At 45.4% G+C, this 13,399-nt stretch overlaps 1 protein-coding gene across 10 annotated transcripts in view; it reads right to left on the bottom strand.

Annotated features, from left to right (window-relative positions):
- Positions 1-13,399, bottom strand: part of RUFY3 (RUN and FYVE domain containing 3) — a 52,554-nt gene that overhangs the window by 36,018 nt on the left and 3,137 nt on the right. The window contains exons 1-2 of one of the 10 annotated variants that reach the window (XM_063336787.1): positions 8,532-8,897; positions 7,981-8,427 (exon numbers count right to left, since the gene is read on the bottom strand). The exons of 6 other annotated variants lie outside the window; for them this stretch is intronic. In XM_063336787.1, the coding sequence (XP_063192857.1) occupies positions 7,981-8,158 (178 nt within the window). In that variant the 5' untranslated portion in view covers positions 8,159-8,427; positions 8,532-8,897. Of the gene's footprint in view, positions 1-7,980; positions 8,898-13,399 lie in introns of those variants that run through there. 3 more of the 10 variants (XM_063336788.1, XM_063336795.1, XM_063336794.1) reach the window with 3 other exon arrangements.

Raw genomic sequence — 13,399 nt, 5'->3', positions numbered from 1 at the left:
CTGTCAGCTTTTGTACAGACACTTGCAGAAAACATTAACTCTGTTGAAGAGTTATAAACAAACAAACCCAAGGCCCGGGTCCCCATGTTCTGTTTACTGATAAGGAAAGGGGTTATTTTTTAAGCTTGCCCACAACAGCACTCAACAGAAACACTAAAACACCAGACAACCAGACTGCATCCAGGCAAGGCACTGGTGTTAAATCCCCTCTGCCCCTGCCTGGTCATTTGCCCTAAGTGAAAAAAGTTTTGAGGTAAAAAAAAAAAAAAAAAAAAAAAAAAAAAAATCTCGACACATATAAAATAAGACCCAGCAAATTGCTGAGGAGTTAGTCAGGACTGAAAAACAAAGGCAGGAATGGGAATGATGATCAAGTAAAGCGAATCAAACCAAACCGCAAACAAAAAAAGCCAAGCAACAAGGGTGGCTTTCTCCCAATCCCCCCTTTTTTTACTCAACATGGTGCTTTTCTCTAAGCCCTAATATTTAAAGGGCTCCAGGAACTCTTTCTTTTCCCTCCAGAAAGGGGAGACAAGACCACTCCTCTACGCCTGCGTCCCAGTGCCCGGAATTACGGCAGCTCTTCGCACATTCGCCCCGAGGCGCTTTCATGTCTCAGTAAATGAAATTCTACAGCCACCACGTGTAGCCATAACCGATCGTTTCCCTGACAGTGATGCCTCATTATGCCCTGAACAGAAAAACACTACCCGAGTTCTAGAAGGGGATGTGCCAAGGGAAGAAATGTGCTCTTCAGAAGGTCAATTAAAGGATTATTTGTCTATTTTTCACTTTCAGTCCGCTGCTTTAGCCACTTGTTCTTTTTTGGGCCAAAGCATCCCAAAAGACAAGGGCAAGTTGGAAGAGCTTACTGAGAAATACTGCATCTCCACGAGAAACCGCATTCACATCATTTTTTTTTTTCTTTAAGGCTAGCACATTCTCCTTCATTGTTCTAACAAATACTACTTTTATCATGAAACGGAAACCTGCAGTCACATTATTATATTTATTTAAATTGCATTATCTCATTTTTCTGATGAGAATCCGATCTAGGTAAAGATGTCCCTGCTTAACTGCAGGGGGGTTGGACTAGATGACCTTTAAAGGTCCCTATGATTCTATGATTTTTCTTGCCTTAGGGGCGATAATACATTTAATAAGAAATAACTGAAGTGGTCAAGAAAGAAAATTAAGTAGATGCTGTTAATATCATTGGAGGTATGTAACGGTTTTTTTCAGATTAGGTTTGCAAAACAGGTGGATCATGAAGCATGAACTAAGAAAGGGGACCCGTGAAGAGTTTCAGCATAGCGTTCAAACACCTTGCGATCCGAAAAATCGAGGAAGCGACCAGCCAGCCTGCAGCCTAGACTGCTGGCAACAAGCCATTCAGAACTTACGAAGTTGCTTTAGGAAAAAAAAAAAAAAAAGAAAAAATAGTTTTTAAAACCCACTACATAAAAATCCCTCAGTCTGCCTCGGGAGCCCCCGATCTCCCCCCTCCTACAGCCGCACTTTGCTGACGCTACCGACCTTGGCACCATCCGCTCCCTGCAGAAAACAGTTTTATCTATTTCCTCTGACCACACCATGCAGAGAAATTCAACCCTCGCGCTGCTATCCCGCACCACCTCCTTTGTTCTCTCTGCTAATGCCTCTCCCTCCAGCATCCAGCCGCCCCAAACTGCTTTACCCCACGCTCCAGCACCAGCGGCTCATGTTTTTATTATAAACTGCAATATTTTTAGGGTAAAACTGTTCCTGTCATCACTCTCGTGTTAACACATGCTAACTCCTCACTTGGCAGCATCGGGGTCACAGACCGACGCGTCCATTTTTCCTGCGCCACGGACATTTTGACAGAAGTTAAGGCTTGCACCGCGCTACCCGCAATAGCGAAGTCACGGATCTGCAGCAAACCAAGAGGAGAGAAAAAAGGAAGGAAAAACAAAAATATACAGGGGACTCGGGAATTGCAAGGGCACTCTTCGTTATGCATATGGGACAATTAAAGAACAAATGTACACCACATACATTAATGGTGCAATCCCAGCCTAACTTCCATTCCTGTCTCCACATGATTACCGTCAGGTATTTCTGTATGTTGCAGCTGTGTGCAATTACATGGAATTAAAGTATTTTCCAGAGGGAAATAATACTTGTGTGACTGCTATGGGAAATTCCTCATTGTATTTTGGCACTTTATAATTTGCACAAAGGAAAAAAAAACCCAAAAACCCAAACCTACTCTTCTTCCCCTTCCACCCCAATCTTTCACTTCCCATCTCGGTTGACACTTCAGCCGTTTCTCTGCAGCACTTTTCACTTATCATCTCTGAGGGAAACAAACCTGCCCCGGATTTCCCAGCTCTGACTTCATTTAGACTGAAGAAGCTTAAAAAAAAGCAAAGAGAACAATTCTTGATGGCAATTTCTTAATTACAGCACGGAAAATATTTACAAAAGTTCAAAACTTAAAAGAGCAGCCCTGACATGGGTCAGCCTTCCTTACAGGGCGCTCGCTCCCTCTCCTAAGGACATCGTCCTAATTGTCCTGAGGAGCTTTTAAGACCTTGATCTGCCCTCCCCTTCGGTTCAGGGTCAAGTGTCCTCCTTCTCTCTGTCATGTCCTTTTCTTCCCGGCTCGTTTGGGATTCAGTGTAAATACAGTAAGGAGGACACCTCCTCGTCCCTGGGGAGATGACCGTCTTTATCATCGTACTTTTCAGTAGGTGCTGTCTGGATGACATCACCTAAGTGCTTTTCAAAAGATTTATGGCCATTAACACACTGTAATTCATTTATCTTGCATATTATTGACTCCACATTTGTTCCAGTACACCTGATCTCCAGCTCCTTCAAACTTTTGACCTGTTTAGGGGTTTCTGACACAACGCGTATTTTAAGAGGTTTATTCTAACAAGACAGTCATCTCATGGGGCTTCTGTCAACACGTGGAAGGTCCCTGCTGCTCTCAGCACAACGTCACCAGCAGTTTGGCTTTGTAATGGGAGAGGAACAAACCACAGAGTAATTTCACCTCTCCCAACAGTTCACTTTTCCTATTCCACGCTACTAGAGAAAATACAAACAGAAGAATTACCAGTGTTTCTTGCTAGGTGCGCTTCACTCCCTGCGGGCCAATACGACTTCATTAGGACCGCAGTTCCCCCAGTAGCACAGCCCGGTACAGCAAATGAGCCCTCGTGTCACACAGCTCCCCCACCAAAACCAAGGAGATTCTCACCCCCTCCACGCTAACTTAAATGCCAAGGCGGCTGCCAATTTGCAAGCCAAAAATCTAACTTACAAGGTTATGCTGCTTCCTTACAGTGTTTTTAAGTGTGCAGAGAAACATGGCAAAATACTTGACCAGAAAGCAGAGAGAACAGGCAGAATCTGAAGGATGATTCACCAAACACTGCGAGAGATCAATGGGCAAGAGGTGTTTGAGCATTGAGAAGAGCATTTGCTTTTTCAGAAGAGCTCTACAACTTCTACTGAGGGCACTTTCCCCAAGCACGTGTCTGAAACCAAATCTTTTAAATTACTGGCCAAAAAAGAAGGAAAAAAAATATCTGATCTTCGCTACCAAAAATTATATTATGGAAAAGTTCATTTCCTCTTTGCATGCTATAAACATACCACCCAATTCCCTATTTTAGTGCAAACGGAACAGGATTTTTTTTTTTTTTACTGTAATTCTTGACAGTTGCAAGTAAATTCAGATCACACAGTTATCTCGTGTACTCCTGTTCTCAATTACAAGCTGATCCCATGAGGATTGAAATTTCCACTGCTCTAACGTGAAGCTCCTCCGGCTTATTCCAAGGAGAAATTTAACAACCAGTGAAACCCTGCAAGGCCGTTTTGCATTTCTTAACTTCCCCCAAAGGTTGAGATCGGTGTTCAATCCCTTACAGACAGGCACTCTTGGATGTGCAAGACAAATACAATCAAGATGTTTTTCACACCTCAGTCCCTAAAGATGCCTCGGTGATCATTATAGATCTTACTAAGGAAGGACAGCTTAATAGCCACTAGTGTCACATTGCGTGTTGCGACGCCTGCGTAGCACAGTAAAGTTCTGATGACCTAAGTAAGAACCACTGTTTGTTTTAAAAAAATAATCTGATTTTTCTAAGCCAAGCAGATTTACAGTATATAGCAAGATCATCTTATTTCCATACACACAGAATTGTCCCAAACAGTTGAAAATTAATTGCTTCTATTGTTAAATTGAGCATCCACGTTACACGCTCTACGGAACACGGGCAGTTGCAAGAAACTCAGTAAGTCTACTAATGCATCTACCCTCCTGCTACGTGCTACTCGCAAATGGAATTAAATTTACGTTTTGCTCCGAGTTACACTCAGAACCTCCAACTCTGTGGCAGGAACGGAATTACTCCAAAGTTACACTGTTTCACCTCAGGTCAGAATCCGCTTCCCAAAGTATATTGCCTTTGGCTGAAGAAGTAACAAGAATTTGGCTTGGTGTTACTAGCAAACATCACCCGCACGGGAGGATGCCTATTGTTTTTAAACACCCACGGGTAAGGCTGTGATTATCGCTATGCCCTTTCATTACTAGCCCCCTCCCTATCCCTCCAGCCCCTATGACAAAATTGGCCCCAAGTGGGATTATTCCCGAGAAAGCTACAGCAAACTGACTCCGGAGGAGAGGGCTGACAGCAGGTCTGGCCTCGGAAATAATAAGCAGCAGCTGCAGTTTCTGCCTCTCTGCTTGGGAGCCCTCGGAACGCAATCAGGAAGCACAGCAATCTGCCTCTGGCTCCCCCTAACACCCCAATTCTAAGATCCGGCACCATTAAAACTCTTCTTCTGACGGCTCTGTCTCACTGGAATTAAAGCGCCGTGTTCTGGTGAGGCTTATCAAACCAGAGCAGATAAGAATCACTTATTTTGCCTCCTCCTGTATGTTTAAACTGTCAGTCCTAAGTAATCTGCTGTAAAAAAGAAATAAAAAAAAAAATCAACGAACAAGTGAAATAATAAAACTAACCACTCTTAACAAACTACTCCCATTGGAAAGAAAAACAAAAAAGTACTGCAGCTTCTTGTTTAGTGCAATTCGGTGTTTTCAGAGATTTTACTTTTTTTGCCCTACCTTTGGTACATCTACAAGAAAAAAAAAAAAGCATCTTTAAAAACAGCAAAGCAGAAACTTAGCCATAGCCACTTGTGTGAAGCAAATCTCAAAGGTGTAAGGCCTGTAAGACAAGTCAGATGAAAAAGTGTGGGAAAAGAAGAGGAGAAGCGAGGGATCACCAGTTTCCCCTACAATTTAACAACCGAGTCGCTGCAGCATGTTACACAAGGGCAGAAGCGTAGAGCGGTCAAAATTCTTGAGACTAACATCTTATTTTCCTACTGTATTTTAAACCTTCCCCATCCTGCCTGCTGTTCTAGACCCTCTGTCTTCTCTCCTTACTTCCTCACTACCCAGAACCGCTCTCTTCCTCTTCTTGCCGCGACACCGTGGGCTGGCAGTTCCGGGACGCAAGGATGGGTGCAGACACCTACGATGCGAGGCCAGGAGCGGCTTCTGTTCATCCTCAGCACGACGGGTGCGCAGGGAGGAAGAGGAGGAGGAAGAAGGCAGGATGGCTGCTGGGGGCCATAGCAGACCACACGGTGAAGAGAGGCCAGAGGCAAAAATCTCTCCAGAAGCAGCAAGGGCCCAGGGACAGCAACCGGAATCTTCAAATCCTTATTTCAGCAAGCTGGTGGATTTGCTACAGCAATATATTATTTTTCACATGTCTTGATTTATAAGGAAAACAAAGCAACCTTTTGTTAGGCCTTTGGCAGAGCTCTAGAGCCTTTTTTTTTTTTTTTAACCCTCGTTCTTCATAATCCCTACTTTTCTACATGAGTTTTATGGAGAAATTATAAGAACCGCCAGCCTCAGCTCCTGGGGTCTCCTGCTTTTCCTCTCGGGAGAGCCTTTGGTGCCCGGAAGCCCCGTCATCCCGTGCCCTCAACCCGCGCATACCCGGAGGCAAAGCAGCAGTGCTGATGCGGCAGCAGCAGCTCCAACACCAGGGATAAAGCTGTGTCAGCTTTTCCATTATCAACGCTCCTTCCTGACCTTACATCTCTGCTGAAAATACGACTCGGGTCCAACCCCCCCCGCCCCGCCTTCCCCAAAACAACCAGTCTTTCTGCCTCCCAACAAGCAGCCTTAATTTATGAATGTATAAACATCTGCATAAAGGTCATTGTGATACAGTTCTCTGTTTTTATCCATTTTTGACATATGAATTAATTAATACAGCAATGAAATGAGTAAACACTAGTTTCTAATCCTTTCTGGTACTTGCAAGAGAGTGACTGTAATCACAGCTTTAAAAACAATTATTTTTCTGGTTTGGGGGAAGGGTTAGTCTGGTATTCGTGTTTGAATTGTTTACGAAGGCAGGCAAGAGTGCGATCTAAGCAAGGATGTAAAGAACTGACTCGCAGTGTGACTGAAAGGTTGTCCGGGCTATACTACGAGAAGAGCCCTAGACTGCTTGGAAGGTCATTTACTGACTAGTCAAAATGACAAGTCAAAAGAGACGTTACTATTTATGAGAGAATCTATAAAAATCAAGCCCACCTACACTAGAACGTGCCGTTAAAAAACCCAAAGCACCGAAGAGTCCAAAAACATACAAGGAAGATGGAGCAAGGTCTGAACAGGCCTGTGCCACAGCCAAGCCCACGGGAACTGGGAGAGGGTTGAATTGCTGCACCCTCGGCTCACCCTGTACTCGCTACTCTGGTTCTGCGTTGCTGAGCCTGCAGCACCTCTCCGAAACCCCGGGACGTGCTCCAGAGGGAGCGGTGCTCTCTGCTTTGGAATCCTCCGTCTAGTATCCCACTGGGTGACTAAGTATTTGGCAAGCAAATCCAAACCCAAGGGCTGCTGCCACCGAAAGCAGCTGTCAAATGGAAATTAAATTATCACCTGGGAATTAATTTTAAAGCTCAAATCCTCACCACCATTTCAGTTGCCTCGTCCAGCAGAACGTTACTGACTTGACAAGCCAGCATCAAACGGGTCAAGCGAGACTACTTGGTGCAATCGCACTTCAGTAGTTACTGGAAAAGGGTCAGGCAGGAAAAGATGGATCCCTCTCACTGTAAGACTGAAAAATGCTCGGCACGCAGCAAGGGGCACTCGAAACCTGGCAACGCTGGCGACCACAGGAGCACTGGCTACTGTGCAAAATTCCTGCAGAAATTCATCATGTCTCCTCCTTCCCCGCTTTTTTATTGGTAGAGCAATGTGCAGATGTCCTCTTGTGTTTTTTAGTACTCACAAAGCTTTCAATCCTCATTTTATGTGACCTGCTATTAAACTGTTTTCACCAACAACCCAGCTCACAAAACCTTTTTCGAGAAGAAAGCAAGACCCTTTCCACTTTCCAGGCTTCCCAGCCATTATAAACAACAGCAGGCTCTACAGAAGCGAGCTGCAAGACTTGTGATGGTGCGAGCCCCTGACAATAGGCATAACTGCCTCACCGCCTGGGGCTTTCCAAAAACTACCCACTGACTGTAGGCAGACGCAGACAAAACTGTGTTTTACCAGCACGCTCCATTTGTAAAAGCTGACAGCTGACTAATGGAGCTATAAGCCCCGTTTGAAGAGTAAAATTATGATTAAATCTATCGCTGAGCACACGTCGTGGTACCTTCCTTCCTGAAGCATACAAACCTGATCCTTCCAGATACATCTTAGAAAATAACTATCAAGTACAAATCTGTCTCAAAGGGGTGGATTACAAAGGACGCCGCAAATTCTAAGGGCAATCTGAAGCACCGGTTCGGCCTTCTAACACGTCAAACGGTGTCCAGGTTCTCCAGGAAGGGCATCTCGTCCCACAGACACCCCCTCCCGACTCGTGCAGCGGTGGGAACAATGCGAGGGCCGCGGGGATGCCGAGGCAGGGAAGCGGACCGTACCTTCGTGGGTAGGCTCTGGGTCGGGTGTCAGGGAGATGTCGTCCAGCTCGCGCAAGCAGAGCCATTCTCCATCCATCGACACTCGGAATTTGCAAAGATAGATGGTCTCCATGGCAGCCTGAGTGATCTTGTCTGTGGTGGGGGTTGGCATGTCGCTTTGAGGCGTCAGAGCAGACATGATGACTCAGCTGGTACAACAACAACGGGGGGGAAAAAAATAAGAACTAAAAAGAAAAGCTTTCTGAAGAAGAAAATAAGCAATACCTTGCTATTAAAGGGCAGATATGCTCAGGATCGCACAGCCTGCTCTGGCCTTTTCATGTATAAAGCAAGGTAAAAGCGCTGCTCCTTCACGCTCGTCTCTTCCCCCCTCCTTTCCACCAACTGCCGTCGTCTTCAGCTATGCTAGAGGCTATCGATCCTATGCCACCACAGAAAACCTGGCTTCTGCATCAAAGACAGGAGGCAAGGAAAAAAAAAAAAGTAAAAAAAAATATAAAAAGAAAAAAATATCAAAAGAAGGAAAAAGAATGGCTTCCTCTGATGATTACCCAAGCAAAAACAAAAGGCAGAGCGTAGAGAGAGATGTCCAGGCTTGCTGAAATCAAACTGCTGGTCCCTTTCTTCCCGGAGAAGGGAGGGCGGCGAGTGCCGATAGGATTGGTTGTGCGCAGTGAGCAGGGTGTCGACCAAAATGGCTGACTAATGAACTGAACCGAAAATTCAGGCTCATGTGACCGGCTGCTCCGAGCGCCGGGCGAGCAATTCCCAGGATGCTGCTTCCCAGAGGCTGCTGATGCAGGGACAGCAATTAGGCGCTCATCAGCTGCGGCACCTCCTCAGCGGGCTCTGCCCGGCAATTTGTGAGCAGCCACCACGCACCGCGCGGACGCCTCCTCCGTCGCCCCCGCGCTACAGAGCGGCCAGGAATACAAAGACACATCTGTATGCCTTTCACGTGCCTGGATGTCACGACATGAATTAAATAACTATCTTTGTTTGCACAAGTCGCGGTTTACGTTCGAGTCGCTGTGCAACCTTCTCAAAGGTTACCTTTGAGCTATGATTTTTTTTAACACACCAAAAAACGACAGGATGGATTTATCCTCTCAGGGAAACCATGAGGAAAAAAAAGACCAGGCTCTAAGCACTTCAGCGAGCGAGGATTAAGCTTTTTTAGGACGGCACGTGCACACGGAAGAAAAATGAGGGAGAACCCCACAGACACCTACAGCTACCTGACTCCATCTCACACTTTGAAAGCCTCATCTGAAAAGTGGTGCTGCCCAGGTGAGGCTGATAGAGAAGCATTACCTCTCAGCGGGCAGAGAAACAGGCTTTCAACCTCTCAAAAATGAGAGGACAGCACTGCGCCGCCCTGTCCCTTCCCAGCCATCTCAATCCCCTCCGCATCCCCAGTCCGCGCAGTCCCACCTCCGGGGGACAAGAGGTCCCTGGTCAAGAGACACAGGACACTGTACCACCACCTACTTCAACTACGAGACGAGGCAACAACTAATTAGTTTATCTTACTTGATTCCTGCGTGGCTCCAGTATATTTATGGACAGCAGACGCGTAGCATCCATCCGAACTGGACGCCTAGTCCCCGTGTCGTCGTCCCCCCGCCGCGTAAATTCAGAGAAGGCTGACTGTTCACCAACAAAGCGTGTTGATAGGAACATACAAACGATTTATGCACGGCACCTTAATTATTCTCCGCACTTTTTCTTCCCTAAAGAAACACTCTAAAGGATGCCTGTCTATTTCCTCGCCATGGGAAACGCAACAACTGATCATTCGATACAGAGTTCAGCATGCCACCACATACAGCTTTTTGAAAAAAAGCACCCAGCATATAAAAACCTCATAAAACTGGAAAAAAGGGTTAAGAGCTGTTATTTCTGACAGGCAAGAGGAAGCGGTTGCTTTCGGTGAAAGCTTCCTGCTTGGTGCCAAACGTTTTGACTCAGCAACTCTTTCCCCCCCAGTAGAGTAAAACAAACAAAGAGCCACGCAGCGTATTATTACAGCGATGCAAAGAAGAATTATTTCACAAACGACAGTTACCATTGTTCCTTCTCCCTAAGCGAGAATGGCGTTTATAAACCGTGCTGACCGCATTTTAACTCGTATTATATTTATGCATCCCTTCATCAACGGCAACCTCTACTTTTAGCGTTCACATTGCACCGCTCAAAACCAGCGGAAGTTGGCATATGCCAACAGCTCCAGGAGAACAGCCCTTCGCTTCGCTCCTCCTGACCTTTTGAAAGGGTCTACACAAACAGCAAATAATCAAAACAAACCCTTTAGAACCAACAAAGTACCATAAGCTGTTGTGCAAGCTATTATCCAACATAACTAATTATCGGACAGTTTAATTTCTTTGTTTTGAAGTGATTAGAACTACAAACAGGATTAGGTGTAACCCTGTGGCTCCCATTTCACAACAGGGGTCTGCAACCAAATTCAGCACCGGCGAGTGACCCACATACCGGGATCACAGCGGAGGCTTGTTAAAGAGTTAAGTAACTGTTCAACTTCAGCCGTTTTCCTCCTGTGCCATTTGCTGCTTCTTAACACGAAGAAATGGAAGAAGCCAGTCTGCCCCTTCCGGCTCAGTTATATTTTCATGCTCCTTTATGCAGCGCTCCTGCTGCAAACACGCCATAGGGATATTTTAAATACTTGAAAAATGGTTTTCAGCTTTGATTCATTTCAGTTTATTAGTATGTTTTACCCAAAACAAAGCTTTGGACACAATATACAAATTTTGACCAACTGCCACCTTAAGTGAAACAGAACTACTTGACCTCTGTAAAACCCTACCTTCTACTCCTCTAAGAAATAAAAGTTATCGGCAGTATGCATATGCTTAGAAACTCCCATGAGTTGCATTTGATTTTTTTTTTTTTATAAACAACAATGACAAGTTCAGCATTTATTTTTCGATCTGATTCGTTTTCTCTTGCAGAGTTTTGATACGGGTATTTGAAGCCCTAAGAACTGTTCGGCTGTCCAGAGGAGACTGTGATCGCCAGGTGCCACCCAGTACATGGCCGAAATTACACCTACAGTGTAAGAATAGACAGCTTGCCTTCAGCGTAAGCGAAGGCAAGCAGCAAAACCATAAGAAAGGCAGATAATGTCTGTATGTCAGCTACAGTACTATGGGGAAATGAGAATTTTACTCAGAAAAGGAACACAAGCCCCCTGATCAAGGACTACTCTATGACTTACCGACCCGCGAGCCTTTTATCAGCACCAGGAAAACGCGAGACAAACCTTCCCCTACCCCCATCCTGTGCCCCAAACTTAGAAAGCAACACAGCACCTCATGCAGAAACAAAGGAAAGGTATCAAGTATTTGTATTTTCATACAGCCTTTGATAAAACTACCGTGCAACTCGAGGCCAAGTGATAAAGCTCCACCAGGGTTCAATGAGTAGTCAAAGGACAAAAGGAAAACCAAGCGGAGGAATAAATGACGAGGAGGTTGTTAACACAGAATCACCTTCTCGATCTCAAACGAGTCCGACAGCCTCGACTGGTCTGACAAAACCCTCCTATTAGCCAAGCTTTGGCAAAGGTGGATAGAGGCTTTGGCTACATTACGGAACAGGGCAGTTTTTTGCAAAAGTGTTTTCAAGATAAAAGAATCAGAAATCGACTGTGTTGGAAAGGTAAGAATTAACCGTCTGAAAGGAAAGCACTGCATCAGCCACTTGTGTTTGAACACTCAGCTGTACTGGAAAGCATTTTTAGTTCTAAGAGGTGAATAAATTGGAATAACCTAAGCAATAAAACCCAAGCAAATTCTGAAAATCCTTTTGGACACCACGGGGCACCTTTGGGTGGAGTTTTCCTTGCGGTGCCAGCAAGCCCGGCCTGCGAGCAAGCCGCGTTTCAGTCATTAGGAGAAAGCTTTCCCCGCTCACTGTGTAGGGATTGCAAAGCAGCCATACAGCAAAATGGCAAAGCTGGCAGATGAGATGATTGCTCCAGATGACCGCGCTGCTTCTGGTTATTTAAAATCGCAGGAGACCACAGAATCATAAAAAAAAGCCACCGATGTTATACAAACGGGAACCACTGCCGAAGGAAACCATCGGATGGAAACAGCTCCGATGAGCTCTAAAATAGCTGTTCGGCGCGTCTGAGAGAGACTGCAATGCCAGAGGTAACTCCATGCGAACAGGATAAGAATTCTGACGAACCACAAGCCTTTATATCTCAGTCTAAGACAAGCACGAACCATGAGTGGGTTCCGGCAGGTTTTCCCGAAGCCCGTAGCCTGTCTGTGGTTGCTCTGCGAGGTCGGGCAGCCTGACAGTCTGGCCCAGTGAGGCGGCTCCCACGTTTCCAAGCGAAACGATTCTCATCGTCCTATTTTCTGCCCATGCTCTTGCTCGACACAAGAAAACCCCCTACCAACGAACCTGTGAACATGCCTTTTGCTCCCATGCCCTTTCTTTCACTTCAGCTCCAACTCTGCATCAACTACGATGCCCAGCTACCCACTCTGTACCAGCTGTGATGACCACAACAGCAGCATCAGGGCTGCGCCCGGTTCTAGAGCCGACGGAGCTGCTGTTGCCCAAAGCACACGCTCACGCTCCTCCAGTGGCCCCTCTCCAGGCAATCTCTTCGCCTGGAATGTCATCTACAAAGATAAAATCAGTAATAAAGCATCTACATCACAAAGTCTGTTTCCGACTCTTCCGCCAGCACAGATACGGACATTACCTCAAATACCAGTGGCACCTTGAACCCCGCATGCTAAAGACAGGAGTGGGCAAAAGAAAGTTTAGCAACCCAAAAACCAGTGGCACAATTTCTTAATTCCTGGAGTAACTGACCAAGTGGGTTTTGTCTAGCTACTGTGAAACACAAGTTAAGGATTTAAGTAACTCCCATAATTGAGGGTACAATTCAAAAAGGGGAGGGAAAAGTCTACTGGAAGTATCGTGATATCTGGTGGGCTTTCAATAGAAGCAAGGAACGGTTTGTGGGCAACCTCTGATTTGCCTTAGTCTTATCAGGAAGAAGTGGGGTTTTTTTGTTTTGCTTTGTTTGGGTGGTTTTATTTTTTTTGTTGTTTTTTTTTAAAGATAGCATAATCAAGGTGCTTTTACTGTATTTAAGAAGTATTCTAAGGATTTACTGCAGCTCAGCATGTTTAAATAGATCTTCTTGTTCCTTCTGTCTGCCTGGAATCTTCTGTATCAAAAAAGCAGGGGCTGCCGGCATGAAAAGCTTTTTGCAGTCTCTTTCCCTTAGCAGCTCTCGCCTTCACCTGACGTTTGGAATCATCTCAGCTCTCTTACCTCATAAATAAGAAAGCTTGGATAAGAGGGAGAAAGATTAGAGGGGAAAAAAAATAAAAATGTCTTTCTGACAGGAAATTCTGTAGAGAAA

Source organism: Chroicocephalus ridibundus, chromosome 5 (genome assembly GCF_963924245.1).
Source record: "Chroicocephalus ridibundus chromosome 5, bChrRid1.1, whole genome shotgun sequence".
NCBI lineage: Eukaryota > Metazoa > Chordata > Aves > Charadriiformes > Laridae > Chroicocephalus > Chroicocephalus ridibundus.
This window is presented reverse-complemented; position numbering and strand designations above follow the sequence as displayed.